The sequence below is a fragment of the Brachyistius frenatus genome, unplaced genomic scaffold, assembly GCF_029030835.1.
Source record: "Brachyistius frenatus isolate BFR_SWC_R1_liver_20210118 unplaced genomic scaffold, ASM2903083v1 Contig_288, whole genome shotgun sequence".
Classification (NCBI taxonomy): domain Eukaryota; kingdom Metazoa; phylum Chordata; class Actinopteri; family Embiotocidae; genus Brachyistius; species Brachyistius frenatus.
In genome coordinates, this window is record NW_027210887.1 from 320,470 (window position 1) to 347,827 (window position 27,358).

At 41.3% G+C, this 27,358-nt stretch overlaps 3 protein-coding genes across 6 annotated transcripts in view; all 3 read left to right on the forward strand.

Annotated features, from left to right (window-relative positions):
- Nucleotides 1-18,807, forward strand: part of LOC138635070 (rho-associated protein kinase 2-like) — a 32,946-nt gene extending 14,139 nt beyond the window's left edge. Inside the window, exons 9-34 of one of the 4 annotated variants that reach the window (XR_011312053.1) lie at nt 487-646; nt 1,889-1,985; nt 2,100-2,179; nt 2,798-2,846; nt 2,946-3,081; nt 3,447-3,538; nt 3,730-3,976; nt 5,018-5,124; nt 5,206-5,365; nt 5,846-6,006; nt 6,289-6,473; nt 6,680-6,749; nt 7,002-7,105; nt 9,367-9,553; nt 10,605-10,698; nt 10,996-11,090; nt 11,376-11,564; nt 11,971-12,139; nt 12,338-12,556; nt 13,190-13,257; nt 13,357-13,445; nt 14,027-14,105; nt 14,239-14,506; nt 15,587-15,869; nt 16,746-16,830; nt 18,305-18,807. Coding sequence is in view for 3 of the 4 variants with exons in the window: in XM_069722379.1 (XP_069578480.1) it covers nt 487-646; nt 1,889-1,985; nt 2,100-2,179; nt 2,798-2,846; nt 2,946-3,081; nt 3,447-3,538; nt 3,730-3,976; nt 5,018-5,124; nt 5,206-5,365; nt 5,846-6,006; nt 6,289-6,473; nt 6,680-6,749; nt 7,002-7,105; nt 9,367-9,553; nt 10,605-10,698; nt 10,996-11,090; nt 11,376-11,564; nt 11,971-12,139; nt 12,338-12,556; nt 13,190-13,257; nt 13,357-13,445; nt 14,027-14,105; nt 14,239-14,506; nt 15,587-15,869; nt 17,045-17,138 (3,482 nt within the window). In the remaining variant the exon portion in view is untranslated. Of the gene's footprint in view, nt 1-486; nt 647-1,888; nt 1,986-2,099; nt 2,180-2,797; nt 2,847-2,945; nt 3,082-3,446; nt 3,539-3,729; nt 3,977-5,017; nt 5,125-5,205; nt 5,366-5,845; nt 6,007-6,288; nt 6,474-6,679; nt 6,750-7,001; nt 7,106-9,366; nt 9,554-10,604; nt 10,699-10,995; nt 11,091-11,375; nt 11,565-11,970; nt 12,140-12,337; nt 12,557-13,189; nt 13,258-13,356; nt 13,446-14,026; nt 14,106-14,238; nt 14,507-15,586; nt 15,870-16,745; nt 16,831-17,044; nt 17,165-18,304 lie in introns of all 4 variants that reach the window. The other 3 variants (XM_069722379.1, XM_069722380.1, XM_069722381.1) reach the window with 3 other exon arrangements.
- A 2,491-nt stretch (nt 18,808-21,298) lies between these two features.
- Nucleotides 21,299-23,165, forward strand: LOC138635059 (leucine-rich alpha-2-glycoprotein-like). Its single transcript, XM_069722369.1, has 2 exons — nt 21,299-21,401; nt 21,555-23,165. Exons 1-2 carry the CDS (start codon nt 21,377-21,379, stop codon nt 22,553-22,555), a joined length of 1,026 nt encoding a protein of 341 aa, XP_069578470.1. The 5' UTR covers nt 21,299-21,376; the 3' UTR covers nt 22,556-23,165.
- Nucleotides 23,166-23,400: 235 nt separating this feature from the next.
- LOC138635062 (leucine-rich alpha-2-glycoprotein-like) lies at nt 23,401-24,649 on the forward strand. Its single transcript, XM_069722373.1, has 2 exons — nt 23,401-23,456; nt 23,544-24,649. The coding sequence occupies exon 2, from the start codon at nt 23,559-23,561 to the stop codon at nt 24,558-24,560; it is 1,002 nt and encodes a 333-aa protein (XP_069578474.1). The 5' UTR covers nt 23,401-23,456; nt 23,544-23,558; the 3' UTR covers nt 24,561-24,649.
- Nucleotides 24,650-27,358: the final 2,709 nt, after the last annotated feature.

The window sequence follows — 27,358 nt, forward strand, 5'->3', positions numbered from 1 at the left end:
AGGGACTATTTATAAGCTAAAGTACTCGCTTAGTTTTATCTGATTGGCCCTATGACACATTTTTGTCTGCGTGTTGCGCAGACTTTTAAAGTGCGCCTGGCTATGAGAAGGGAGGAGAAGGAGCGTTCTCTCCTGGCGTGGTTAGGCTTCGTTTGTGAAAGGCGCTGTGTGTGGGGCACAAAGCGAGTACTGTACGGGAAAAGGAGTGGTGTCAGGCTCACGCCAACCTGCAGAAAGCTTACTCCTGCCATAAGCAGTGCCAAAGTTGGCACAGAGTTTCCTCAAAGTGCTGAAACAAATATGCAATGCTGAAAGATTTCTGAAAATGTATTTAAAATTTAAATACCTGCAGTGTGAGATTTCAACCTTTGACTATTTCATTTTATGTAAAACAGCATCTTTCTCTTTCGTCGAGCTCTCCTGGTTCGCACCTCCTCCTCTTTCCCCTTTTCGCCCCATGACTCTCTTTCTGTTTCTGTCTTCCAGCTGTGGCCCCAGTTGTGCCGGAGCTGAACAGTGACATAGACACTAGTAACTTTGATGACATAGAGGAGGATAAAGGAGATGCTGAGACCTTTCCTCCACCCAAAGCCTTTGTGGGCAACCAGCTACCATTTATTGGCTTCACGTACTTCAAGGAGGATCAGTAAGTCTTTTTTTCTAATACTTTCTTTACTTGTCTCTGCTGTTGTGCTCAGGAGTTTTATCTATATTCATACTTGGTGAGCTTTTATTTTTGTTAATGTGCTTTAAATATTGATATAAGGATTTTATGTAGACAAATGCCAATTCAATGCTTGTGAATATGTGAGATTCCTACACTAAGGAAGCAGGCTTCAGGACAGCAGCGTGCCTGAAACACGAGAGAAAAGACAGCTTCATACCTTTAATCCAGTCTTACACCGGTCAGACACTGGAGGCCTGTTTCACTTTCACACTACTGCCTTGTACTGACATTCCCTTTAGCTGCCCACTTTACTTATGATGAATCCTAGTTTCTAAACCAGGGTTTTGTTCAGTGAAAACTGAAAAAATATACATTTATGTGTTGGATTTATGATCCTATATTGATTTTTTCAGTAATGTTGTCTAACTAAAGTTATTATTCAACTTTTTAGGCTTGTATTAATGAAAATGAATGTTCAGCTATTTGTGTCTTCCACATTAATCTGAAAAAACAGAATCAAGGTCAAAACAATGCAATTTAAACCATTCAGTAAATGATTGAACAGCTTACGTGGCAATCAAGTGCTCAGTTTTCTTATTTAACATGAATACTGACTGATAATAACTCACACTGAAGAAGTCTAACAGATCATTTTAAGACACATCCTTTTCAGCTGTAAGCCTTTTTTATTTTTAAGAAATTATGAACACCATGCAAGAACTGTTTCCCTAAAGGGCAAAACTGGTCTCACAAAAAGACTTTCAGATTCTTTGGTCATTATGCAGCAATGTGGCAGATTTATTTAATGATTCCCAGAGATTGCCCACCATTACAAGTCCACCAACATGGTTAACAGTTGGAAACAGACTGAGTGGGTTGAAAGATTTCTCCAAAGGTAAACCGATTCAGATGTAAGAATAAGACTGTGTTTTTTTTCACAGTGTGTTGTTCCAGGTTATGTGCTCCATGCGTGAGCTTTGGGTTATTCAGTATAAACGCTGTCTACATGGTAACGAGAAAATCATGCAACATGTATCTGGATGAACATCCCGCTTCCTCTGACAAACCGATTGGCATTATGGATCTGGTGAAGTCGAAATATGTGACTTGGTTGTCTAAATTTGGACCTGCGGGACGTGTGGGATGTTGTCAGGGTTGGAAAAGCACCTCGGGTAAACTCGGCTCCAAACATTCATGGCTCTCTCCTTCTCTCTCGCTCAGGCTGCTGAAGGGAAATAACAGTGACTCTGTGGGGGATTCAGAAAAGTGTGAGGAAAACTTGGAGGATAAGGAGAATTGTTCAGACAGTAAGAAAGAGGTGGGTGTTTTTCTGCGTGAGGTCAGAGGTGAAATAAAAAAACAGATCCTAAAGTATGGTAATAGATTAGATAATATCAATATTTTCTGGTCATCTGTCTGTCTTTCTGAGCAGCTGCTAAAAAAGCTTCAACAGCTGGAGGAGCAGCTCAACCATGACATGCAGGCCAAAGACGAGCTGGACCACAAGTGCAAGTACGACGAAACGCACACAAACACACAAACTGAGCACCACCATGATATATGATACTAGTTACTGTACAAACTGAAAACATGAAGCTACTTTTCACTCATAATAAAGCATCTCATTCAAACAATCTAACTAACAACTAAACTTTTACTTTAAAGTGTTATTTAAATGGATCTTTACCATGAAAAGGAAATGAATACATAATTATCCAATTTATATTTAATATTTTTACAGTGGTACATGCAACATGCTTATATTGATCCCTTCAATTTTAGACACTGGTGTAACTGGTGTCTGTAAAACTGACAATCAGTTAAAAGATTGTCCCATTCTTTCAGGCACGGAAGAGATTTTCATTTTGTCAGGAAGTATGCAGGTTTGTTTAGAAAACAGGACGTGACATCACATCCCCCAAAGCTGAAGTTTTTAGAGACTCTTATGAAGGCAAATTAAAAGAAAAACCTTTCAACAAAAGCACAGACAGAACAAAGTTGTTTTTGTCTCGCACATAGTCTATATTGTGTTTTAGAATATTTTTTAACAATTGCAGTAGACAATGTGCATATAAATAAAGAGAAACTTTGTCTAATAATCTAATTCATTAAACTGTTTTTACTCCCCAGAAATGCTACCAATCGTTTAGACAAGCTGGTCAAAGACTTGGATAAGGAGGTAAGAATGAATGGATGCATTTAAACGATATACCTGATATGCTACAGTAGGTCGGAGTTTGTTTTCACTTACAGTGTGTGTGAATCCTTCTCTCGTTAGATGAATAGCAGGCAGAGAGTTGAGGCCTCACTGAGGCAGCTGGAGAGAGAGCGAGCTCTGCTGCAGCACCAGAGTGCCGAGAGTCTGCGCAAGGTGGAGATTGAAACTGACAGAAAACGCAGCCTGGAGAATGAATGTGAGCAGCCAAGAAGAAATCCTATGAAAATATTTGGCTTACAACTCCTGAATATGTTTTCATGTGCATTTTCCGATTCCTTTATTGTAATGATTTTATAAAATTGGATACCCGTATATTTATACAGTGCAGGTCATTGATTGTTCTAATTTACAAAAATTGTACCTATGAATCTGATCATTTCCCTTTGAAAGTTAAAAGTATTCAAATGTAACTGAAACTCAAGGACATCCAGGACGCCTCGTTTTCCACTGTGAATAAATACAAGCTCTAATTGAATGGATTGCGGTATTTCCGGGGTCCACTGAATGTGTTATATCAAATACTACATTAACGCTCTACATGACTATGTGTTTATTAATCAGTGAATAACCTGAGGGACCAGCTGGAGGATCTGAGGAAGAGGAACCAGAATTCACAGATCTCAAATGAGAAAAACATCCAGCTGCAAAAACAAGTGAGTAGAGGGCTTTTTAACATCACCCACCATATCTTTACAATTCATAATTTTTCACAATGCTTCACTGTTTCATGAGTAATTGTACTTGTGCAAATCAGACATGTAAATTCAGTAAGCCTTATCCCAGCAAGCAACTGTGACCGCTGTTTTGATCTTTTTTTCACATCACAAAATATTTGTATCTGTAGCTCGAGGAGGCCAACATTGTGCTTCAGGCTGAGCAGGAGGCAGTAGCGCGGCTGAAGAAGAGTCAAGCGGAGGCGCAGAAACAAGCCCAGAGCCTCGAGGTCAACCTCAGGGAGATGCAGGAAAAGTGCAGCCAACTGGAAAACAGCAAGATGGAGCTGGAGAAGCAGCTGAGGGGACTGCAGGCCGAGCTGGAGGAGGAGAGAAGAGACCGCAACCTTGGAACCGAAACTATTACTGACCTGCAGGGTGAGACAATGGAGTCTCTCTATTACACTTTGAGCATAGCAGGTGTTAAAATGCACCCAGTAAATAGTCTCAAGTAGATTTAAAGCAAGGCAAATTAAAGGTTTAGTTTCCCAACACACTACTTGATGCGGTGCAATCAGTAGTTGTTAGTGGCTAATGTTAGCAAAATGTAGGTAAACTCTCACAGGACTGTCACTTTAATTCATATACGTAGCCAAAACAAAGATGTCAAAAACTAGCAACAAGCTGAGGAAAGCTGTTGTTAAGGTGTGGCTGTTAAATTTGATTTCAATAACTATCTGTTTGACTAACTTTAATGTGTCTATTAAAATAGTAAAGGGTTGGAAAATTTAAAATTTACCAGTCGAAGACGGTAATTCAATGCCACAACTACAGGTAATCAGATTGATCTTCATCGACTTGTTGAAAGCTACTGCAGTAAACATCTCCTCAGCAACAGGAAAAAGTGATTACAGGAGTTGGAGCTGGAGACCAAACAGGGTATTTAGATGTGAATCGTTTTTTTGGACCCGGCTTTGGGAAATGTTTGATCATAGGTGGAAACATCTGCTCAAAAGGCTGAGAGAGAAGCAAAGCGGCAATAAAAGCCAAAACAAGACCTGAGCCAGAACCTCTTGTGAGTTGCTGTTTGGAAACTTCAACATGCTCAGTCCATGCAAAGAGGCCCGTCGCTGAGGTCAGAGGAGGATGTATTCAAACACAAGTGTTACCTATTTACTGTGATGCTTCATGATTTTCCCCCTTGTAGGCGGAGTTAGGGAAAAGGAAATAAATCATGAAGTGCAGCGTTTTTTTTGAATATTTAAGGCCGAACATGGGCTGGGTCATTATGTAATGTCTGAAACAGAACAGCTCCGGTGCATTTATTTAATTTACTGCACGTTTGTCTGAAGACTGTCACATCATATACAACCTAATTCTGGCAGCAATCCTGAAAAATCGTACAAGTTGTCCTAAATTCTTTCTATAATAAATTTGTTATTATGTCCTTCCCCCCCCATTCCTATTCCCCCACCTTAGGACGTATATCTGGCCTAGAAGAAGAGCTGAAAGAGGTGAAATCATCTCTCTCCAAGGTCCAGACTGAGAAGAAGGACCTACAGGAGAAGCTCAATGACCTCGAGAAGGTTGGTTGTCATTTCTACCTTCTAATTTCCAGCATTAACTGAGAAATATTCATCCTAAAAACCTTCATTTCCACTCTGTAGGAAAAGAACAATCAAGAGATCGACTTGACGTTCAAGCTGAAGTCGCTCCAGCAGAATCTGGAGCAGGAGGAAGCCGAACACAAGGCCACCAAAGCCAAGCTTGCCGATAAAAACAATATCTACCAGTCCATTGAGGAGGCTAAATCTGAGGCCTTAAAAGGTGAGCAAGCGGGAGAACAATAAAATGAAAGTTGATCCAAGAATACTCAGTACTATAATATACTGTAGATGAATAACGTAGATATGAAAGCAGTGCTTTAAACTATATTTTACTCACATAACTTAACACAAACATTGCATTAAATAACACAAAGAACCAAAAGAAATACCAATCTCGAAAGTCCAAAAGTGTCTGCAACTTTTTAGGAAAGCTGGAGAAGGCGTGAATGAAAGTGGAGGCTTGATTTATGGAGAAGACATATAACAGACAGCATTTGCAAATAACTACAGGGCTGCGACATAAAACTATAATAAACTGGCCTTCAGACACTTTGCTGATTGTCCCTCTCACACTCAACCATTTATCTGCTGCTCCGAGCAAGTTCATTGAAAGGCAAGAATGGTTTTGTCGATACTGCACTATTGAGCGCGGTGTCGATTCCCCTCCTGATGGTTTTCTTTGCCATTTCCTTTGCTCCAGAGATGGAGTGCACCCTGCAGGAGGAGCGCAGCTTGAAGCTGCAGGTGGAGGGGAAGCTGCTGCAGCTGGAGAAGGACCACTCCATGCTGGACTGCGACTACAAGCAGGCGCAGCACAAGATGGACGAGCTGCAGGCTCAGAAGGAGAAACTTTCTGAAGAGGTACGACCCAATCACGGTGTCCAACAGCATCATGTAACCATAACGGTTGTAAAGACATATCCTAGAGCCTCTATATAATTCACAGAGTGCATACTTTCATTTTGTGGAGCTGAAACAAAACAGACAAAATGGTAAAAAAAAAAACTCGCGATGTCTTATTTTCTGGCAATTTATGGACTATAAAGCTTTTCAAATTCTTAAAATAATAAACAGTAAATTGCAGCTCCCTATATGTGTAGCTAACTACCATTTTGAGGAACCACATTATGTTTGTGTCTACAGGTGGTGCACCTGAGGCTTCGTCTGGAGCAGGAGATGCACAAGCGCAGTTTGAGCCAGAGTGATCTGAAGATCCAGAACCAGCAGGTGTCTGTGCTGCGCTCCTCAGAAAAACAGCTCAAACAGGAGCTCAACCACCTGCTGGACATGAAGCAGATTCTGGAGAAACAGAACCAGGAGCTACGCAGGTCAGACAGACAGACAGACAGACAGACAGACAGACAGACACACACACACACACACACACACACACACACACACAGAGAAGCTGCATTTGTGACTGTTGTAACGTTGCTGGCACATCTCGGTTTTTATGTGATTTGAGGACGCTGCTTTGGCTCTGGTGTTCAGCTGGCCTGCAGCAGTGATTGACAGATTTTTGGTGGTGTTTCAGGGAAAAGCAGGAGGCTGACGGCCAGTTGAAGGAACTGAAGGACCAACTGGAGGCAGAGCAGTATTTCACAGTAACTCTTTCTTTGCTTTTTTTGTGCCTCCTGCCTGCGAACAGCAGTGACAGCCAAACATTTGAAAGTCAGCACAGCTAACATATATGGTCAGCCTAGCTATAAATATCATATATCTACAATATGTGGCTTGAACGTGGAGAGAGTACATTTCTCAAAATTGACTCCCTAAGTGTATGTATTGTCTAGGTGCAATCGTCTTTTAACGTGTGATATGAAACTAACTGAACGTACATGTTGTCTTCATCTAAGACCCTTTACAAGACGCAGATCCGCGAGCTGAAGGATGAATGTGATGAGAGGAACAAGCTGTACAAAGAGGCGCAGCAGCGACTGGCAGAATACCAGGAGGAAAGGTAACTGTCACTGCTGTCTGTGCTTGGACCTCCAGTGGACTCCTTATCTGGTTGAGAAACGCTTTAGCAAGAAACAGTATAGCAATGAACTTGCAACATACACATAACACACTCGTCCAGATATTAACAAGAAGAACAAAAAGGGACATGGACATGTCAAGACAAAAAATTATAAATAATAAAACATGCTACACGACAAGATGCAAACTCGGGTACAGTATACAGTGGGTACGGAAAGTATTCAGACCCCTTTAAATTTTTCACTCTTTGTTTCATTGCAGCCATTTGCTAAAATCAAAAAGGTTCATTTTATTTCTCATTAATGTACACTCAGCACCCCATCTTGACAGAAAAAAACAGAAATGTAGAAATTTGTGCAAATTTATTAAAAAAGAAAACCTGAAATATCACATGGTCATAAGTATTCAGACCCTTTGCTCAGTATTGAGTAGAAGCACCCTTTTGAGCTCGTACAGCCATGAGTCTTCTTGGGAATGATGCAACAAGCTTTTCACACCTGGATTTGGGGATCCTCTGCCATTCTTCCTTGCAGATCCTCTCCAGTTCCGTCAGGTTGGATGGTGAACGTTGGTGGACAGCCATTTTCAGGTCTCTCCAGAGATGCTCCATTGGGTTTAGGTCAGGGCTCTGGCTGGGCCAGTCAAGAATGGTCACAGAGTTGTTCCGAAGCCACTCCTTTGTTATTTTAGCTGTGTGCTTCGGGTCATTGTCTTGTTGGAAGGTGAACCTTCGGCCCAGTCTGAGGTCCAGAGCACTCTGGAAGAGGTTTTCTTCCAGGATATCTCTGTACTTGGCCGCATTCATCTTTCCTTCAATTGCAACCAGTCGTCCTGTCCCTGCAGCTGAAAAACACCCCCATAGCATGATGCTGCCACCACCATGTTTCACTGTTGGGATTGTAGTGGGCAGGTGATGAGCAGTGCCTGGTTTTCTCCGCACATACCGCTTAGAATTAACGCCAACAAGTTCAATCTTGGTCTCATCAGACCAGAGAATCTTATTTCTCATAGTCTGGGAGTCCTCCATGTGTTTTTTTTGGCAAACTCTATGCGGGCTTTCATATGTCTTGCACTGAGGAGAGGCTTCTGTCGGGCCACTCTGCCATAAAGCCCCGACTGGTGGAGGGCTGCAGTGATAGTTGACTTGGTGGAACTTTCTCCCATCTCCCTACTGCATCTCTGGAGCTCAGCCACAGTGATCTTTGGGTTCTTCTTTACCTCTCTCACCAAGGCTCTTCTTCCACGATTGCTCAGTTTGGCTGGACGGCCAGGTCTAGGAAGAGTTCTGGTCGTCCCAAACTTCTTCCATTTAAGGATTATGGAGGCCACTGTGCTCTTAGGAACCTTGAGTGCTGCAGACATTATTTGGTAACCTTGGCCAGATCTGTGCCTTGCCACAACTCTGTCTCTGAGCTCCTTGGACAGTTCCTTCGACCTCATGATTCTCATTTGCTCTGACATGCACTGTGAGCTGTAAGGTCTTATATAGACAGGTGTGTGCCTTTCCTAATCAAGGCCAATCAGTTTAATTAAACACAGCTGGACTCCAATGAAGGAGTAGAACCATCTCACGGAGGATCAGAAGAAATGGACAGCATGTGAGTTAAATATGAGTGTCACAGCAAAGGGTCTGAATACTTATGACCATGTGATATTTCAGTTTTTGTTTTTTAATAAATTTGCACAAATTTCTACATTTCTGTTTTTTTCTGTCAACATGCTGAGTGTACATTAATGAGAAATAAAATGAACTTTTTTGATTTTAGCAAATGGCTGCAATGAAACAAAGAGTGAAAAATTTAAAGGGGTCTGAATACTTTCCGTACCCACTGTATTTTTACATTTAAATGACAGTGGCACTTAAACACTATAAACTTCATATTCTCTGTAATTTAAAGAATGTAACAGACTTCCTAGATTAGCGTTATTTGCCCTCTGTGAATTCATCTCAGCCAAATTGCAGGATTTGAATAAAGTTGAACCAGATTAGTGGCTTTCCCAGATGCACAGAAGCCACAGATTACATGTAGTTAAACCAGTTCACATAGTGTCACGTCGAAAATGCTGTAAAGGTCTGCAATGACAAAAAGGGCACTGCGATAATAATGGACGGTTACACTGCAGGTAGTCGATTTCTGACTGGCATATTAACAGCAGGGATTTTTTTTGTAGCTCAAATATTTATCCAGCTCTAGCTGTGCCACAAGGTAATAACAATTCATGCTCTGTCTCCCTCCACAGGGATTCGATGACAGCCCAGCTGGAAATCAGTTTGACCAAAGCGGACTCTGAGCAGCTGGCTCGCTCCATTGCGGAGGAGCAGTACTCCGACCTGGAGAAGGAGAAGATCATGAAGGAGCTGGAGATCAAAGACATGATGGCGAGACACAAACAGGAGCTCAGCGACAAGGAGGCCACCATCAGCTCGGTGAGATCAGATCAGATGTCAGTTGATTCGATCCAGAAAGTTTATTTTAAGATTAAGTTTGAGATTTCTTTGTTTTGTTTTCAAATTCAGGTGTGAATTTGAATTGATATTACTTCAGCAGATGTGCAGACTTCATCTAAAACAGCTTTCCTTTTCATTTCTGCTTTTCTGTTCTGCTAGCTAAAAGTATCCTCTTGACTTTTGTAAACAATTTCTGTTTACAATGAGTATTACTCACCAAAAGGTATTATGTGTGTCATTTAGCTCTAACAAATCTGTTCAGTTTTTGGCCTTCCTCATGAGTTGTAACCATCACTAGCTTGTGTCTCCGTGTCTAAATAAAATGAAAGCCATTGCAGAAGTGCCTTAAAGTTCAATACCACTGAGGGCCACTAGGGGTTGGATCCACAAAACACCTGGCTCCATAGACATTCATCCATAGACAACTTCAAGTAAAAAAAAAATTCACAAGTCATGATGTCATTTATTCCCTCCTTCTGATCAGTGTCCTGGTGGTGCTTCTGAAATTAGTTCCATAAATAATTAGGTATGACATGTATGTTTGGGGCATGCCTGGTTTGATTGACAGGCCTTTGGTGCAGTCAGGTTTCAGCTGTAGGTGGGCGGGCATAGTGTCCTTGGGTTCTCAGTCAGATTCACCTCAATGGAATCACCTAAACCTGGTAGCAAGACTATAAAAAGATAGAAACAAGTTGGGAACCTCCACACAAAAAGGTGACTCTTTAGCACTCCTGGTGGTCATAATCTACACACGTTGCTTTTAATGAGTTGATTATCAATGAGTTGCTTGTCTTTGCAGGTGGTTCAGATATAAAATTCTCCTGTAACTAGACAGTTTGATGAAAACATTTGTAGTAAAAGGGTCATAAATTATACAAACTTTTAGACCCATTGACATATTATTCGACTTCTTCCTCCTGTAAAGCACACCGTCACTTCTGTTCCGAAATGAACATAAAAATGACCTCTTCTTGCCAGCACTGTATGTATTAATGACACCAGCTCGCCTCCATTCTCTCACCCATCACAGCTGGAGGAGTCCAATCGCACTCTGACGGTGGACGTAGCCAATCTGGCCAGTGAGAAAGAAGAGCTCAACAACCAGCTGAAAGACATGCAGCAACGTGAGTGTCATTTTGACTTAATGAGCACCAGAGAGAACAGATTTCCACCAAAATGACATTTTTCCTGAGTCCAGGAAAATGTGTTTATAAGCTGTCTTACATGTCCACATGGTTTATGGAGAGAAAGCTGTAAAAATGTCATGAAATGTAATGATTGATGTCCTCATGTGAGTAAGGTGCCTGCAGTACAGCAGAATATTGTTTTTTTGCTGGCCATGTGCATTACTGCTATGAAATTTATGCCACATAAAAATGTATATTATCCCTGATTAATATTTATCACTGCTATTTTTACAGAGCTCCAGAAAGCCAGGGAGGAGGAGAAGCAGATCAACTCTCTCAAACTGTCCTTTGAAAAGCAGCTGCAGAATGAAAGGACACTAAAAATTCAGGTGTGTGTCTGGGCACCTACACAGGTCTCAAAAGCCTGGAATACCTTCTATACTCAATCTATTTTCACAGACAAGTCTTATCTCACATCATTTGTTGTTAAGAATAATTTTGTCCCACAGGCTTGTGTTGAACTCTGGGCAAAATCACTGGTATTTGAAGCAAGCATAAAAAAATGGTTCTTGCAGCAGCATTGATATTCCTGCAGGCTTCCCTGCGTATTTACTGAGTTCATCTTTATCATAAATAGATCTTTGTAAAGCTACATCGTGCTGTGTTGCTCGCAGGCTGTGAACAAGCTGGCTGAGGTGATGAACAGAAGGGAGACGTTGCGGGGAGGCCACCGAACCATCGACACCGAGGTGCACAGGAAGGAGAAGGAAAACAGGAAGCTGCAGCTGGAGCTGAGAACAGAGAAGGAGAAACTCAACAGCACTATCATCAAATACCAGAAAGAGCTGACAGAAATGCAGGCGGTCAGTACACCCACACCGTCTGAAGATGCACAGAAATATATACATAAAGCAAAAAACATCTGTATTTCTGAGTCAGTGGAGAAAGTGGGGGGCTGAGTTTCTATGACGAATTTCAATTCTTACTGCGCAGCAAGATGTGGATGGAGATACTGACTTCTGCATTTGCTTGGAATTAATAGGTTTGTTCTTTGGTAGTAGGATGGGAGGAAATTCCTCCAGGTTGACAGCAAAAGTGAAAAAATGGGCATCTTTTGTCGTTGGAATTACGTGTGTAAAGATTGTTTCTCCGAATTATTGCAGAGGCTCTTTTTTGTGCACCATGCTTCCGGTTAATAACCTGCTCAGATAAATAATGTAGCACAAAGAACTGTGTGCATCTAAAAATCTGTTTGTGTTTGTTGTTCAGCTGATAGCAGAAGAGAACCAGGTCCGTCTGGAGCTTCAGATGGCGTTGGACAGTAAAGACAGTGACATCGAACAGCTTCGCTGCCAGATCACCTCCCTCAGCGTTCACTCTCTGGACTCCACCAGCATCAGCAGTGGCAACGACTTGGACATGGGAGAGGGATACCCAGGTCGAGACTTATTCTCTAACTCTTTGTTTATCTGGCACCAACATGTATATCTAAATGCTCAAAGACACTTGTGTATACAAATACATCTCTGCATGCATTCCTTTTCTTTTTCCCTTGTTTTCACTTCTTCCTCATTATTCCTCTTCCTTTTTTCGCCCCTTCATTTCACTTCAACTTCTCTCTTGTGGTCCGGTGCAGTGCGCATTACTCACTCTCACACCTCAGAATCAATGTCCTTCACCTACCAGCGCACACACAAATCTGTCTGCATCGACACGCGGCCCAACCTTCGCTCGGCCCGCACTCTCTTTGACTCTGAGGAGGAGGAGGAGGAGGAAGAATATGACGGGCAGGAGGAGCGGGGCCAACGTCCCCTGGCTCTCACCTATGAACCGTCCTCTGGGCCTGAACCTGGAGGTGACCCTGCATGGCACTTCAAACCTGGGAAACTATAAACTGCAATTGACCATAAACACTGTTTTATAACATTTATCTATTAATACTTCCAGTGTTCTCCTCTTTTCTTTTTTTTTCTAAACTCACTCACTTTGGAAAGTAACAACTCCTACCTTGTTCAACCCTGCAAATTTGCAGCTAATCCCTGCAGTCTGTTGACTCTGTGTCTGCTGTGCTTTAATCCTTTTTAATGTTCATTAGACACGTGAATACTCACAGCTTGAAACTGCCCAGCTTTGTGGAAAGTTTACTCCACGACAGAAGATGTGGGGAGAGTGAAGTTTGTGTGTGAAGCTTTTTTTGTTAACTAATAATTAAAGGTTACAATTGTAATATATTTTTCTTTACAAACACCTCTTGTATTCTGTGCAGGTGATTCCTTGTCGTTCCTGCTGAATACTCTGTTGCTGTTGGTTAAAGCAAGGAGCTTGCCCTTTGCTTTTAGCGAGGAATCGTTTCCTCTCTGAGTGTCTGCTTGACGGAAATGCCACCAAAGCTTAAAAATGTCGTGGTGTTCTTTTAAAGCGATTCAGATGATTAAAGGCTGTTCTCCATTTTATGGTAACTTTTTCCTGTTTTCTCTACACTCCCTAGATGCCAGGCTGGAGGGCTGGATTTCACTTCCTACCAAGAACACAAAGCGGTTTGGCTGGGACAAAAAGGTAACGTATCCAACATTATATGTACAAATCTGTTTTCTTAGAAATCACCTTTACCAATGAGTCACTTGCCACTCTTAACTGTTTCCATTTCCTTCACAGTATGTAGTGGTGAGCAGCAAGAAGATCCTGTTCTATAACAGTGAGCTGGACCGAGAGCAAGCCAACCCGTTCATGACCCTGGACATCGAGTGAGTCACTGAAAGCAACATTGAAGCATGTAACTTATTAAACATGAAGCAGAGACAGATGGGAATGGCAGCAGATGTTTAATCATACAGCAGAGTATTGGAAAAATGACAATTTTACATTTGGGCTTTAGATACAAAGCTAAGGAATTCTAAGTCATCTTGAAGGAACATGCATATTTTTTACCAGGTTTAATGACTATCCATTTAGTATTTGTCTAGAGATTTAACTAAGAATGTTTCATTTTGTTGGGATTTATTATCTGGAAACTGCAAATATCTGCAATACAGTTCATGGCAGTAGACCCGTCAGTCTGCTCTTTGATTGGATAGTGTCAGGGGTGCTCAGGAGCTGTGCAGCTGTCGTGGCAGACAATGACTGAGTATAAATGAGTAGAATAATGTGAGTAGAATCAGCTCAACCCAGCACAACAAAAGTATGAGTTGCTGCTATAACTGGTGTATCTTTTTACATCATTTTCTTTACTTACAATGAGTTAAATCAATCTACACAGAGTAGTAAATACATTAATTATTTTGGCTGAGCTCCACACTTAACTTTTCTATCTCTCTTCCTCCTTCAGTAAGCTGTTTCATGTCAGACCTGTCACTCAAACTGATGTGTACCGAGCAGATGCCAGAGAAATTCCAAAGATATTCCAGGTAATGAGCAAGGACCCTCTTCGTTTCCTTCTCTTTCTGTCCCCGTTCCCTTCTTTCACTTGCCGTTGGTATGGATCAGGTATGCTTTTCTTACCTCATGAAACCTTCAATTTTCAATCTTTTCTCTCTCCAGATCCTGTATGCCAATGAAGGCGAGAGCAAACGCGAGCAGGAAGTCGTGGTGGAATCCACGGCGTACAGTGAGCGACCCTCCTACATCAGCCACAAGGGCCACGAGTTCATCCTCACTCTCTACCACTTCCCCTCCAGCTGTGAGGCCTGCACTCGGCCCCTGTGGCACGTCTTCAAGCCCCCGCCGGCCCTCGAGTGCCGCCGCTGCCACACCAAGTGCCACAAAGACCACCTGGACAAAAAGGAGGAGGTTATTGTACCCTGCAGGGGTCAGTATGCTCATTCAAGAGGTCATGTAGAGCTTTTACCGTGGAACCAAAAGTTTTCTCATCATTATGGAGTACATATATTTTGGTGCACATGTCTCGCTAGCTCACAGCCCCAATGCCTGCAGCTTAGCGAGGTTGTTGGAATATTACAGGGAGTAAAATTAGAAGATGAGAATCCCACCATCGTTGTGCTTGTTTGCTTTGATCTCTGACTATAAAAACATGTTGAATTAGATTTATATTCTGCTGTCCTGACTCCTAAACGGTAGAATGAGCTCCAACGACATCAGGAAGCAGAAACTCTGAACATCTTCCACCACAAACTAAAAGCACACCTCGTCCTCCTTCACCTTGAACAGCAGAACTTTAGTATTTTAAAATGGAACTTTCTGACAGAACTTTGTAGTTTGGCTTTCTGGAAGAAATTGTATTTTCCTGATTCCTGTTGTTCTGGTTTTGAACCCTCATGGTTGAAATGAATTTATTGTAAGTCTCTTTGGATAAAAGAGTCAGATAAATGTAATGTAATATTCAGGGTTGCAACGAGCCAACATTTTCATTGTCAATTAACTATTGATTAATTTTCAAATTGCTCTTTTGAACTCAGAAAATTGCAAAAATGTCCTTCCCAGTTTACGAGAGCCCAACACAATCTTCAAATAGCTTCCTGTTCTTTGTATTGCCAACAATTAAATGTCAGTAAATGTTTATTTTTGCTAGAAAAATTAAATAATTATTAGATTATGCACTGAATGATGGAAAACACTATCCCAAATGTATGGATGTTGGTTCTGTAGAAACTATTAGTTCCACAAAGATACAATACATTCAATATTTTAGTTGTATGATTTTTTTTTTTTTTTACTTTACAACAAAATAAAGTATTCACAGGATAAACTGCACATGTTAAGTAAAAGCTAAATATCTGAGGGGCTTTTGAATTACACTGTTTTTGTGATGATGATTTGTTGATATTTTGAAGCCTTGGATTTGATTATGATGGAAAAATGCCTGTTCGCGCCAGGAGGAGAGGAAATCTCTCATCTTCACTCTGTTTCTGATCTATTTTTAATCCTTTAGTGAACTATGACATGTCCACTGCCAAAGACCTGCTGCTGCTGACCGGCTCTCAGGAGGATCAGCAGCGCTGGGTCAGTCACCTCCTCAAACGCATCCCGAGGAAACACCCGACGATGGGTCCTCCCTCTGCGGCACCAAGCATTCCCCTGGAAGCAACATCACGTTCCCCTCCACGGATCTCCCCTCGACCTTCACCCAGGGGTTCTCCCCACCTGTCGGCCCACCGCGGAGCCATCAAGATCCAGCCCAGCAGACAGCAGCAGCAGCAGTCGGGAAAACCGAGGTGAGCAACCCTAGAAAAAGCAGTTTGGAAATGTTTAAGTACTCAGATACAATGACTATTGATCCACTGTGTGACCATCTCATTCACAGTCATCTGTAAGACGATGTTAAAACCATAAAACGGTGTATGGACATATACAGTCCGCTGCGAGAAAAGGCAATAGATGCTTCGAAACAAACTACTTAATGAGCACAGCTACCGTGTTTTGACTAAATCAATTAAGGATATATGGTCAAAATGTCACGGCCCTGTAAAAGCGTCTGTTCCTTATTCAGCTGCCGTCTTTCAGGATACAGTTTCGTATCCTCAAAGTTTTGGGTTGAATTTCGATTTTGAAAATACCCTTTTCCAAAAGCAGTTATAATTATTATAACTAATATTTAACTTGGATGATCTGGTGCTTATCAGCAGCTCATTTGTGTTTCCTTTTTTTTCCATTTACCTCAACCTTTTTCATCACAAGACAACTTAATCTACTGTAAACTGTGGTGCTAAGTGTCCTCGGGACCCAAAATGAGGATAGAAATCTTGAACTCTTACAAAGAAAACCCATTCATTTTTCAGTAAGACTTGGTTTGAAATTTAATCTATATTAAAAAAAAATGTTTAACCATTTTGTTGTGTCTGTTGATGAAAGGGGCCCAAAGCTTCTGTCTGGCTTTAAACAAGCTTCCTGAAACATTCACATATCACTGTATGCAGCATTAATGCTCCAACATGGCGCCTCACTCGGCATTAATATCGACCTAACTGAGTAGGAAATGGCATCAAACCATTACGGAGCTAACTAACTGTATCTGTCTTGTTTTCTGTGACAGTTAAAACACTCAGTAGTTTGTACTTTCAGCCACACCCTAACTGGCTTTCATCCTTCAGCACTGGCCCCATGCTCCGCATCATCCTCCACTGACCTCTTCACCTCTGACCCCAACCATTGTAACGTCTCTCATGCTGGGAGACTGTAAGTAGCAGCGCTCTGTGAGCCTCTCCGCCCGCTGTATCTCTGTGCTGCTGTGCATAATAACCCTCTCATCATAACAAGCGCTTTTAGTCACCCGTGGACTACTATCAGCTCTACACCGCCCCCTGCTGAACGTGGCATGTAACGCCCCAACAGATTTGTGAATCACTGAAGGCTTTTGACCCCTCCTTGAACCTCACACTTACTGTTTCAGACTGCTTGACTTTGACCTGAAAGGCTGGAGTTGGGCATTGGATGATGTCGGTGATGATGATGATGATGATGATGATGATGATATGTTCTTCTGAAGGAAGTGAAGGAGGATGGACAGAGGGTAACTGGACCTCTGCATGAGACGTGTGTGTTTGCAGTTTGTAGGAGGCCTTAATGTAACCAGAAGCATGTTTTTGAGTGATTTCAACATTTACACTTGAGTGCAAATTATAAACTCATTGTTTGAACTTCATCAGTGTTGCAAGTTAAGTTGCTGCCTGTTAATTAGTGACCATTAAAGGTACAGGTAGGCAGATTTAGTAAGCGAGCTATTTTTCCTTGTCTGGTCTCCATGCTAAGCTTAGCCTACTAAATAGAAAATAAGCATCTTCCCCAACATGTCAACCTGTTACTTCTTGTAAATATTCACATCGCTGGTGCTAGGTCGGATCAGGGAGAGGGACGATCGGCCTGTGATTGGTTGTTACTTTGTGGGCAGGTTAGGGTTGCCAGTAGTGATAGGGTACAGTGAAGGACCATTTGAACGACAGTAAAACAACCAGTCACAGCAGCACACAGTTCAGACAGGCCAGTATCACGGCCCGTCCACCAGAGGATAACGTGTCAGTGTGATGGTTGACCTCGCTCGGCATAAACAGTAGATGCACGTCACTTGACATGTGACATGAGTCTTGTGACGGAGGACATCTGATGAAATACAAAATCTGCTTAAGTTAATGCAGGTTGGAGTGGTTGGATGGGTACAACAGCAAACTTTCACCCAGGAGATCAGGGTTCAAGTCTGTGGTAAATCAATGTGGATTTCTTTAAAGAAACCATTTTCTAAGTAGTTTTTGTGCCGAACAAAAAGTCCTGTAAGGTAACTCGCCACCAGTTGTAGCTTTATACACATCATAACCGCGTGTTTCTCCTGCTAAGGCGAAGCGAAACAGTGATACTGACAGGCTGTCTTCTGGTGAATCGTTGTGTGTATTACACGCCTTGGCGTGATACCAGTTTGGCTGAGAAGATCCTCTTTGCTCCGACTCATCCAATCTAGCATCAACCTAGACATGCAGACCAAGATTATTCCTTTGTCTTTCTGCTTTTCATGCATTTTACTCGCATTGTGTGGACACCACGTAGCTTCCTTGTTTAGTATCTGTGGATTTAGTGTGGGCGTGTCTTTGAAGTCCTGCCATTCAGATGAGCACGTGCCAGGTTTTCACATCATTTTGTTTATTTCCCTCTCTCTTCACAGTTAACCCTGGCTAATCAGAGACCTGTATTTTCATCCGTGTGGATTAATGATGGTGGTCTGGACGCGGTGCCTACGTGTGTTATTTGTTCAGAGAAGTAGACTGACACTAATCATGGACAGACACATTCACAGAGGCCGGCTGTCGTCATGAGAACTGGGATTGCCTTTCTCATTTTAACAAGAGGAAAATCAGTCTTCGTATTACAGCGGGTCTTCATCCAAAGAAAAAGAACAACCATAGCTATTTTTAATAATCATCGTGACAAAAACATGGACATTTTTGTATGTCAGACTCACTTTGATTTGTGTTTGTGAAATGTTAGGCATGTGTGTGAACATTTGTATATAGGATTAAGAGATCTGTCTGTGTATTGTAGCACAGAAAGTGTAGCGGATAGTATGATTGTTTTATTTTATGAATATAACTCAGCAGCACATTATACAGTTTATGCTTGTCCTGTAAATGTATGAATACAATTGTTTTTCCTGATTGGAAGATCAAATACCTTTTTGAGCCTTTATTTCTTGGACTTCTTTCATTACACAAAGTATATCCATCATGAAATATGACAGAATAATGTGATTTGAACAGGAACAGTGTTTTTTTTTTTCTTGCCATTCAAGACAATTATTGACTTCTCAGTTATGTTTAAAAACCCAAATGGTAGATTTTGGCCTGATTCATAAATGTATTTTTTTTTTAAAAAAAGACAGATTTACAGCTTTTGAATCAGTGACTCTAAAGAGGAATTTTGTGCATTGATTTCCTATTTGAAAGCTTTTATCAGACTCCCCTTTGAAGATAATGTAGAGAATGAATCATAAGCAATAGTGAAGTAATGTAAGAACTATAAAAAGAGAGTTTAAACTCCTTTATAATGAGTTTTACTTGGTTTTTGCGGAGAAAATTGGGTGGAAACTAGAGTAGAGTGCAAAGTATATGTAAAAGTCTACGTATAAGCTGTTTAATGATACTAAACATTGCCAAAAAGGACAATGAGATCAATAACCAGTCATTGTTTGGTATTACAGACACATTATTAATAGAGAAATGTTCCAGTCATACCGTTGTGATCCTTCCTGTCGCAGTATTACATCTGACTGCAGTGTATTTCAGGAGACCATTTGAACTATACCAGAATAGGTCTGTTTCTATCTCACAAGTGCATGTGGAGTGAGTGGGCTTGACTGAAATAAATCTTTCAGAACAGCCTAAAGCCAACTGGCACTCATCATACATAATGTAATGGTTCATCATGTTGCCCATCTGCTAAAATCATATTTCATACTGCAGGTCTAATCCATTCTCTCAATCAGCTGTGTGGCTCTGTGATCTGGTTAATTGACCCATGAATGACACCTGCTGTACAGATGAGTGTGGTCTCTCTCTTCCCCCTCATGAATGTACGTTCATTCTTGTATCTCTGCTCTTTTCATTTGCATTATAAACAGGTGTAGCTTTTTTCCAGTGGTCATAAGTTTAGTACACATTTAACCAAAGTATTTCTCCTTTATATTTGTACTCCTCTATATTTCGGAGGGAAATTTGCCGTATTTAAGAATTGTAGTTACTTGTTACTTCAGAGATCAAGATTTCACTGAACACACAAACCTTGTTATTTCCACTATAATTGAAATCTTTTAGTTTTTCATGCCTCCGTGCTGATGACAGCTGTGGTCAGAGGCATTATGTTTTCAGGTTTTCTGTCCAGACATATGAACGTCCACTCCTCCATTCTTCCATCCCATGCCGCCTTCCAACTGTGCTGTCGGGTTGACGATGTGTGTGAAGCATCCACGTTTGAGAATGTGTAGCTTCTTTGCAGCAATATCCATATTTGAAGCATTTTCTACTGTCATGGCTACAACTCTGTGGTCAATCGGAATCGGTTTATTTGCCAAATTCCTTCAAAGTCTTGACTACATATATTATATGAGGCTGGACATAAATAGATCTATGCAGAGCATAAACTTTGTAATGGCCAACCCACTGGTAGGCCACTGCTTCTAGAAGTTTCAACTTTGTCCTGGCTTTGCTCTTTACCGCCTCGGTTTTGTCTCATAGCTACAGTTTATTAAACTGTAACTGGCATGGATTATTTTCCACTCTTTAGAAGATATTATATAGGCGTCAACATTATTTCAAGATATAACACCTGAAGTGTGATAAACTGTAGAATATACAGTAAACTATGATAATTGTTCCACCCACCAGTCTAATATAGTTCAAATGAGCCCCAACATGACCAGCTGCAGTGGTACAATGCCGCACATTAAGGCATCAGTAATACAGTTATAATCCAATGATACACCATATAATTTTGCAATATTAAAAGATACATCTATAACACAAATGACATTTTCTGCAAGAGTACTATTTGTACCTGAAGCTGCTAATACTCGTGAATTTTTACTTGGATTTATAAAAATGAATGCAGGACTGTTTTTACATTTTTTTGTGGCCACTGTTGCCAAAGTAAAAGATTTTACTTGTGGTGTCAGTATAGTTCTGTTTGCAATCCATACAGTGGAGACAGAAAATAAACGGAAACCGACTGTTCTAAACTTTTAGAAAAATAGAAACTGTAAATGTATACTGTTTGCTTCTGAATACTTTTTTTTGCTCCTGCTAAGTAGACATTCTTATGAACTCGGATATTCTGATGATGAATGAATTTCCAGCAAGATAAATCAAATCCACCTAATTTTAAAATGATGATGATGCATTTTTACCTCTCTCCCTCCCTCTCTCTCTCCTCCTCCTTTCCAATATTTATCAAATCCACAGTATTTACATGTATAGCTTGCAGTTCTGAATGAATTCAACATCGTGTTTCACAATCAGCAGTAGTTGTAGAAATGCAGTATTTTAATTCAACAAATCACCAAAATCAGAGCTGCTAGGTTTTGTACTTTCCCTGCAGATCAGAGTCACTCAGTCTGTTGCAACTGTCCGTCCTTGACTGTGCAGTGACGGGTTCTTGTTGACACAATAAGTAATGATTAGATTGGCTGATTCTTTTTCCCAAATGACTCCCACTACTGACTCTGATGTAAGAAGCTGTCTGGCTGATGCTCATTCAACAGGAAAACATCAGTAAGTTTATTTTGTTACTCATGTTACTGAACATCATGTGCATGACTGGAAAAGATGTGTCCCTTGTACCGGTTTTATTTGCGGTCTGACGTTTTGCAGTGTTGCAATAATTCCCTCGTATATTTAACTGTCTGTGTTCTCCTTGTCTTCTAGTCATGAAGTGCCGGTGTGTTCTCGTTTTTCTCTGGTTGGCATTTTTCTGCCATGGGGCTCTTTCCTGCCCAGCTTTCTGCAAATGCTACACCAGAAGAACCGAGGTGGTCTGCAATCAGGTTCCCCTTACAGAGTACCCCACCGAGGGACTCCCAAAGAACACCACCATGCTGACAATCCAGTTCACAAACATCACCTCCCTGTCCGAACTGGATCTGAACGCCACGCCCTTGCTGCAAGAGCTCCACCTGTACAGCAACCGCCTGCAGAGTCTCTCCTCTCACCTTCTCAGGGGCGTTCCTTACCTCACCACTTTGGATCTCACAGGAAACAAACTAATGGATCTGCCGGTGGATGTCTTCAGCCACGCCCCTCTCCGTAGCTTGGTGCTGAAGGATAATCAGATTAAAAAAGCTGATGCTGAGTGGCTTCCTGCCAACAGCAGCCTGACCTGGTTGGATTTGTCTGGAAACCATTTAACAAACATTCCCACAGATTTGCTTGAGAAGCTGCCCCACCTGGAGGTGCTTGACCTTTCCAGCAACAATCTGGAGAAGTTATCTGCAAATTCTCTGGAACCGCTGACCAAACTTGAGAGGTTAAACCTGCAGAACAACAAGCTGGACACTCTGGATGCTTCCATATTTCAGAGCACGCGTAACCTCACCAATCTGTTCCTCACTCGAAATAAGCTCAACAAACTCCCCCAAAACCTTTTTCAGGAGCTCACACAGCTCAGACACCTGAGTCTGGATGACAACCAGCTAAATCACATCCCTACAGGTTTGCTGGACCAGCTGAAGTCCCTCGATGAGCAGGGTCTGGACCTGACAGTCAACCCCTTGCTTTGCGATGGGAAGGTGGGGTACCTGTGGAGATGGCTTCAGGAGAACAAGGAGAAGGTTTTCCTGCCAGACACCATCACATGTGCCAGACCTGAGTCTCTAACAGGGCGCTCAGTAATGTCACTGACTGAAAGTGAACTAAATCTTCAGTCTTAACATTCTTCATATTTGTTATGATCTGATATGGAAATGTATTCAATTCAGCCTGTCACAACTGTCTTTACATTTTAATCACTTAAATGTTCCCTTTTGTGAATGAGTGTATGATTAAATATTAAATAAATTGAACATTTAGTCTTTTCTGTCTTTACTTGAATGCATTTAAAAGCTCGTGTGTTGCTTTCTTGATGGGATTTAGATGAGAAGATCAATGCCACTCGCACATGGTGACATTTAGCTCAGCATAAATGGGGACACCTGGCCCAGCTCTGTTCATAATTAAATAACAAACCACCTATCAGAACCCCTAGAGTCTTGTAAAAGTTAAACATTTGGTAAATTTTAAGGAATAGATGACAGGTGGATTTTTGAACAGAGCCAAGCTAACCGTTTCCCTTTATTTCCAGCCTTTGTGTTAATCAGTCGTTAGTTTTGTACTGAATGGACAAACATGATGTGCTCATCTGATTCACAGCAAAAAAGTGAATAAGGATATTTTCCAAAATGCTTAACTTTAACAAACTGTATGTTCTCTAACAAAAAGAAATCCATCTCATGTGAATATTAAAATGTATTAAAGAGCTACATTAAACTCCTCCTTTTTGAATTTGTTTTGCACAGAGCAATTATTTACATCACATATAATATATAGGGTTGCATCACTTATTTTTGCAGTAGTGAAAAGAGAAAATATTGATCCTTGTGTGGTAACATCTTTACTTTTAGAAAGTACAGAAACAAGTCAAGTCACCAGCTGATTAACTGGTTTGTTTGCTCGGTTTTGTTTGCCTCTTTCAACATTTCGTCCTGACTCACTGCTGTGAACAAATATGCTCAACATTGCATAAAACCAAATCCGTGATCAAAAACAGAGGATCAAATCTGCTGTCCGTTTCAGGTAGGAATGCATTTATTATCATCAATTTTCACAATTTAGTTGTTACCGGTAAATCATTCGTGCTTAAAATGTATATTTTGTTCCCAGAACAGGGCTCCAAAGATGAACTTGTGGCTGCTCCTGACTTTCACCACACTGGTTGAATGTGGTTCCCAAAGAAGAGGCGCCTACTCGTGCCCAGATCTCTGCTCCTGCTCTTTTCCACTCTCAGGTGCAGAGGTGGAGTGCAGCCAAAGCTCGCTCACACATTTCCCTGTAGACAGTTTACCTCCCAACACCACACGATTGTCCATCCAGTCCACTAACCTCAGCAGTATTACAGCTGTTGACTTGAGCATTGTGCCCCTTTTAAACAACCTCCAGCTGTATCACAACAACCTCACAGGCCTTCCTTCAGACCTATTGGGTGTCGTTCCACACCTCAACACGTTGGATCTCACTGGTAATCAATTGGTTCATCTGCCTCCAAAAGTCTTCAGCCACGCCTCTCTCCGTAATCTGGTGATGAAGAACAACCTGTTTGAAAAGGCAGATCCAGAGTGGTTTCCTGGCGACAGCGGCCTCACCTGGCTGGATTTGTCTGGGAACCGTTTAACCAGCATCCCAGCGGCTCTGCTTCAGAGGCTGCCCCAGCTGGAGAATCTAGATTTGAGTCATAACAACCTGCAAAAGCTACAACCTGACGCCCTGCAGGACCTGCATCACCTGGGGACACTAAACCTCGCCGGAAACAAATTCATCTCCCTGAAACCGGCAACCTTTGCTCACAACCTTAAGCTCTCCCATCTGTTTCTGCAGGAGAATCAGCTCCAGGTGCTGCCAGCGACCCTCCTCCAGGGTCTGCAACACCTCGAACTTCTGCTGCTCAATCAGAATCAGCTGCGGCATCTCCCCTCAGGCCTGCTGGATGACAGAAAACCCTCGTTTCGGATGATTATCACAGGTAACCCCTGGGAGTGTGATGGGAAGATGGAATATCTGTGGAGGTGGCTTACTGTCCATCCTCAAAATGTTTTCTTTCTGGAGGAGGTGACCTGTGATGGACCCGAAGCTCTGAAAAACCAACAAGTAGTATCTTTAACTGACGACCAGCTTGGTTTTTAAAAGAAATCACAAGCACAGCAAAAGAGAAGTGAATATTTTGCACTTCCTCCCTGCATCCTTCTGTCAAATAAATAAAATATTCACAAATATCCCACTGTGTCACGGCTCTCTTAAGATCTGTCCTTAATTTCTCTATTATTTGGATTCTGTCCAGCCCACCGGGTGGCGTAACTTACTCAATAAATGTTCAAACCAGTGAGCTGAACAGACAGTGCAGCTCCCTTAAGAACTAATTGACTCAGTACATCCCTGCCAAAAATGTTTTAAAGCAAATGCTGTGGCTCATAAATTCTGATTTTATTGATCTTTTAAAACTAACTTTCTGTTCGGCTCATGATCTAATTGTAAGTGAGTATAATTATACGTATAAAATGTTCAATTTTGTAGGTGATTGATAATATTTTCATAAATGTGTAATGGATAGTTCAAGAGGCTGTGATTAAGAGGAGACATGGACATCTGTGGTGGCAGAAGATTTGCAGGGAAACGAGCTCTTTTGCGATCCTTATGATGCATCCTTACCCCAACAGATCTGTCTCAATTGTTGTTGGTTGCATCACAGATTGCAGCATTGTTTTAGTCGTGCCCTTTTGTTTTTAATGATGTTGAGCATGTGGGAGTGTGTGGGCAGCGCAATGGTTCAGTCTTGAAGCTGACCTCTCCTGCATGTGTTTAAATATCTCTCTCTCTCTTTCTTTAGATCTCTCTCTCATACTGTACGTGAATATATATCATCCTTATGCCCACAAACCCCCATCCTCAAGCTTTGATCACACTGAGTGCACCAGACTGTAATTTATTACTCTTATAAAATATAAAGCATTGCCGCCTCTCGGGACTGTTACTCATGAAAATTAAACCTTGTTTGTAAATGTTCCCCAAAGAGCTGAAGGAGAACTTCAGAGGTTTGATGTATGTCTTTCATTCCACCTCTCTGAATTGTATCCTGAAGGTTAGAGGTTGAGGAAGTGGGCTTGCCTGTTCAAATCCTAATTCCCTTTTATAAGAATCCCCTATGGATGTGAACATCTGTTTTGGGGGAAAGCGCACTCTCCTCTACCTTATCAACCACTGCTGCTCTTCGGGCAGGACATTCAATCTCCATCTGCTCCTGTGAACCCCCCGACTGTGAGTATATCGTGTTGGACATTACTTTCCTTGGATAAATGAGGATGAAGCTTCCTGCCCTGATCAGTATGGCGGAATAGAGCCTGCTCTCTGGCGTGCTGCCTTGCAGTCTGCTCATGATGACTGACTGACACTGAAATCTAAAAGGTCACAAGCAAGGCTTTCATGTACTTGAGAATTACTGTGTCCTTTCTGACTTAGTGGTGTAATAATTGAGACATGATCTTCTTTGATGGCTGCTCATTAGCACATAATAGAGTGCTTCTAACTTGACATTAAACTAAGGCAAGTCTTTCCTTTATCTTTCTATTTTACTTTGTTTTACTTGAGGTGTTGTCAATGCTGTGAATTCTATTTTTTATTCTGTCTGCAACGATACGAATTTTGAAAATATTTTTTTCAGTGCTCAACGATAGATTGAAACACCTTGTTCACAACAATCCAAAACGAGCACTCGTGGAAAACAACAATAGTACCACACAATTTTAAACAAAAATGTACCTTTTGGTGAGTTATCTCTATCTATATAAAAATGGATCTGGTCTCCAGCTCAAAACTGAAGGTAATACAGAGGTGCCTTAAAGTGCAATACCGCTGTGGGCCACAGGTTGGCTCCAAAAAAACCTCAGGCTCCATAGACTCCCATTTAAATAGCATCAACTTCTCTCATGAAATACAAAGTCAATATAAAAAATGTCCACACATTATTATGATGTCATTTTCTACATTTACTTCTTCTGGTCAGTATTCTGGTAGTCCTACTGAAAATAATTCCATAATTGATTAGATATTGGGATGCAAAGAGAGGTATGCTTAAAAGTGTGCCTGTTTTGATTGACATACCAAGTGCAGTCAGGTTTGCGGTATAGGTGGGCAGACGCAGTGTCCTCAGGTTCTCAGTCAGATCCAGCCCCTGCTCCTCCAAATATGATCACTTCTGAAAAACAAAATGGAAATGGCCAACATGCCAGACTTGACCTTAACCATACTAATTACATCTTAATGCATCAGTGCTAATGATTCTACAATGTAATTTACATATGTATTCAAAATAACATCCTGATAGGAGCCATTCTGCATATATACCTTTGATATTTAAATAATTTTGTTCTGCTAAAACCTCATCAGACAGATTTTAAATGCAAGCAGTTGTAATCATGTCAATTTGAAAAACAGATGTTTGGCCACTTCAATGATCATTATGATCATTTAGGGTTAAAATATTTCTATGTTGGTTTGCATCATAACTTTCAGGATGTGAATACGTGATCCACGTAGTCTTTATTATACAATTCATTCTTTATACATCCAAAACTGCATCACGTTTGTTTTTACCAAGTTCAAACCAAATATTGTGGGCTGCAATACAATTAATCACAAATACAAAGAAAATCCCCAAACTCCCTTTCCACTCTATCAAGACACTAATCCACCAGCAGAAAAATCTTTTGTCTGTCTGCACTGCAGCAGTGCACCTCTGTTCTTCAACCTTGATATTTCACAGGTCACGTTCACCCTTTCTGTTATGCGTGTTTGAGCCCAGGCTGAAATAAGAAAATAGGTTGTTAGACTCATTAAAAGCTTACCTCCAGGTGGGTGAGAGAAGTCACACTGTGGCTGCCGTCAGGAGCTTCAGGCCATTACCGTGCAAGCACTTAACAGTAAAACAC

Coding starts and splice junctions, on each gene's coding strand:
- LOC138635059 (XM_069722369.1), top strand. CDS start 21,377: ATGCTCATTCAACAGGAAAACATCA. Junction 21,402..21,554: donor CATTCAACAGGAAAACATCA/GTAAGTTTATTT, acceptor CTTGTCTTCTAG/TCATGAAGTGCCGGTGTGTT.
- LOC138635062 (XM_069722373.1), top strand. CDS start 23,559: ATGAACTTGTGGCTGCTCCTGACTTTCACCACACTGGTTGAATGTGGT.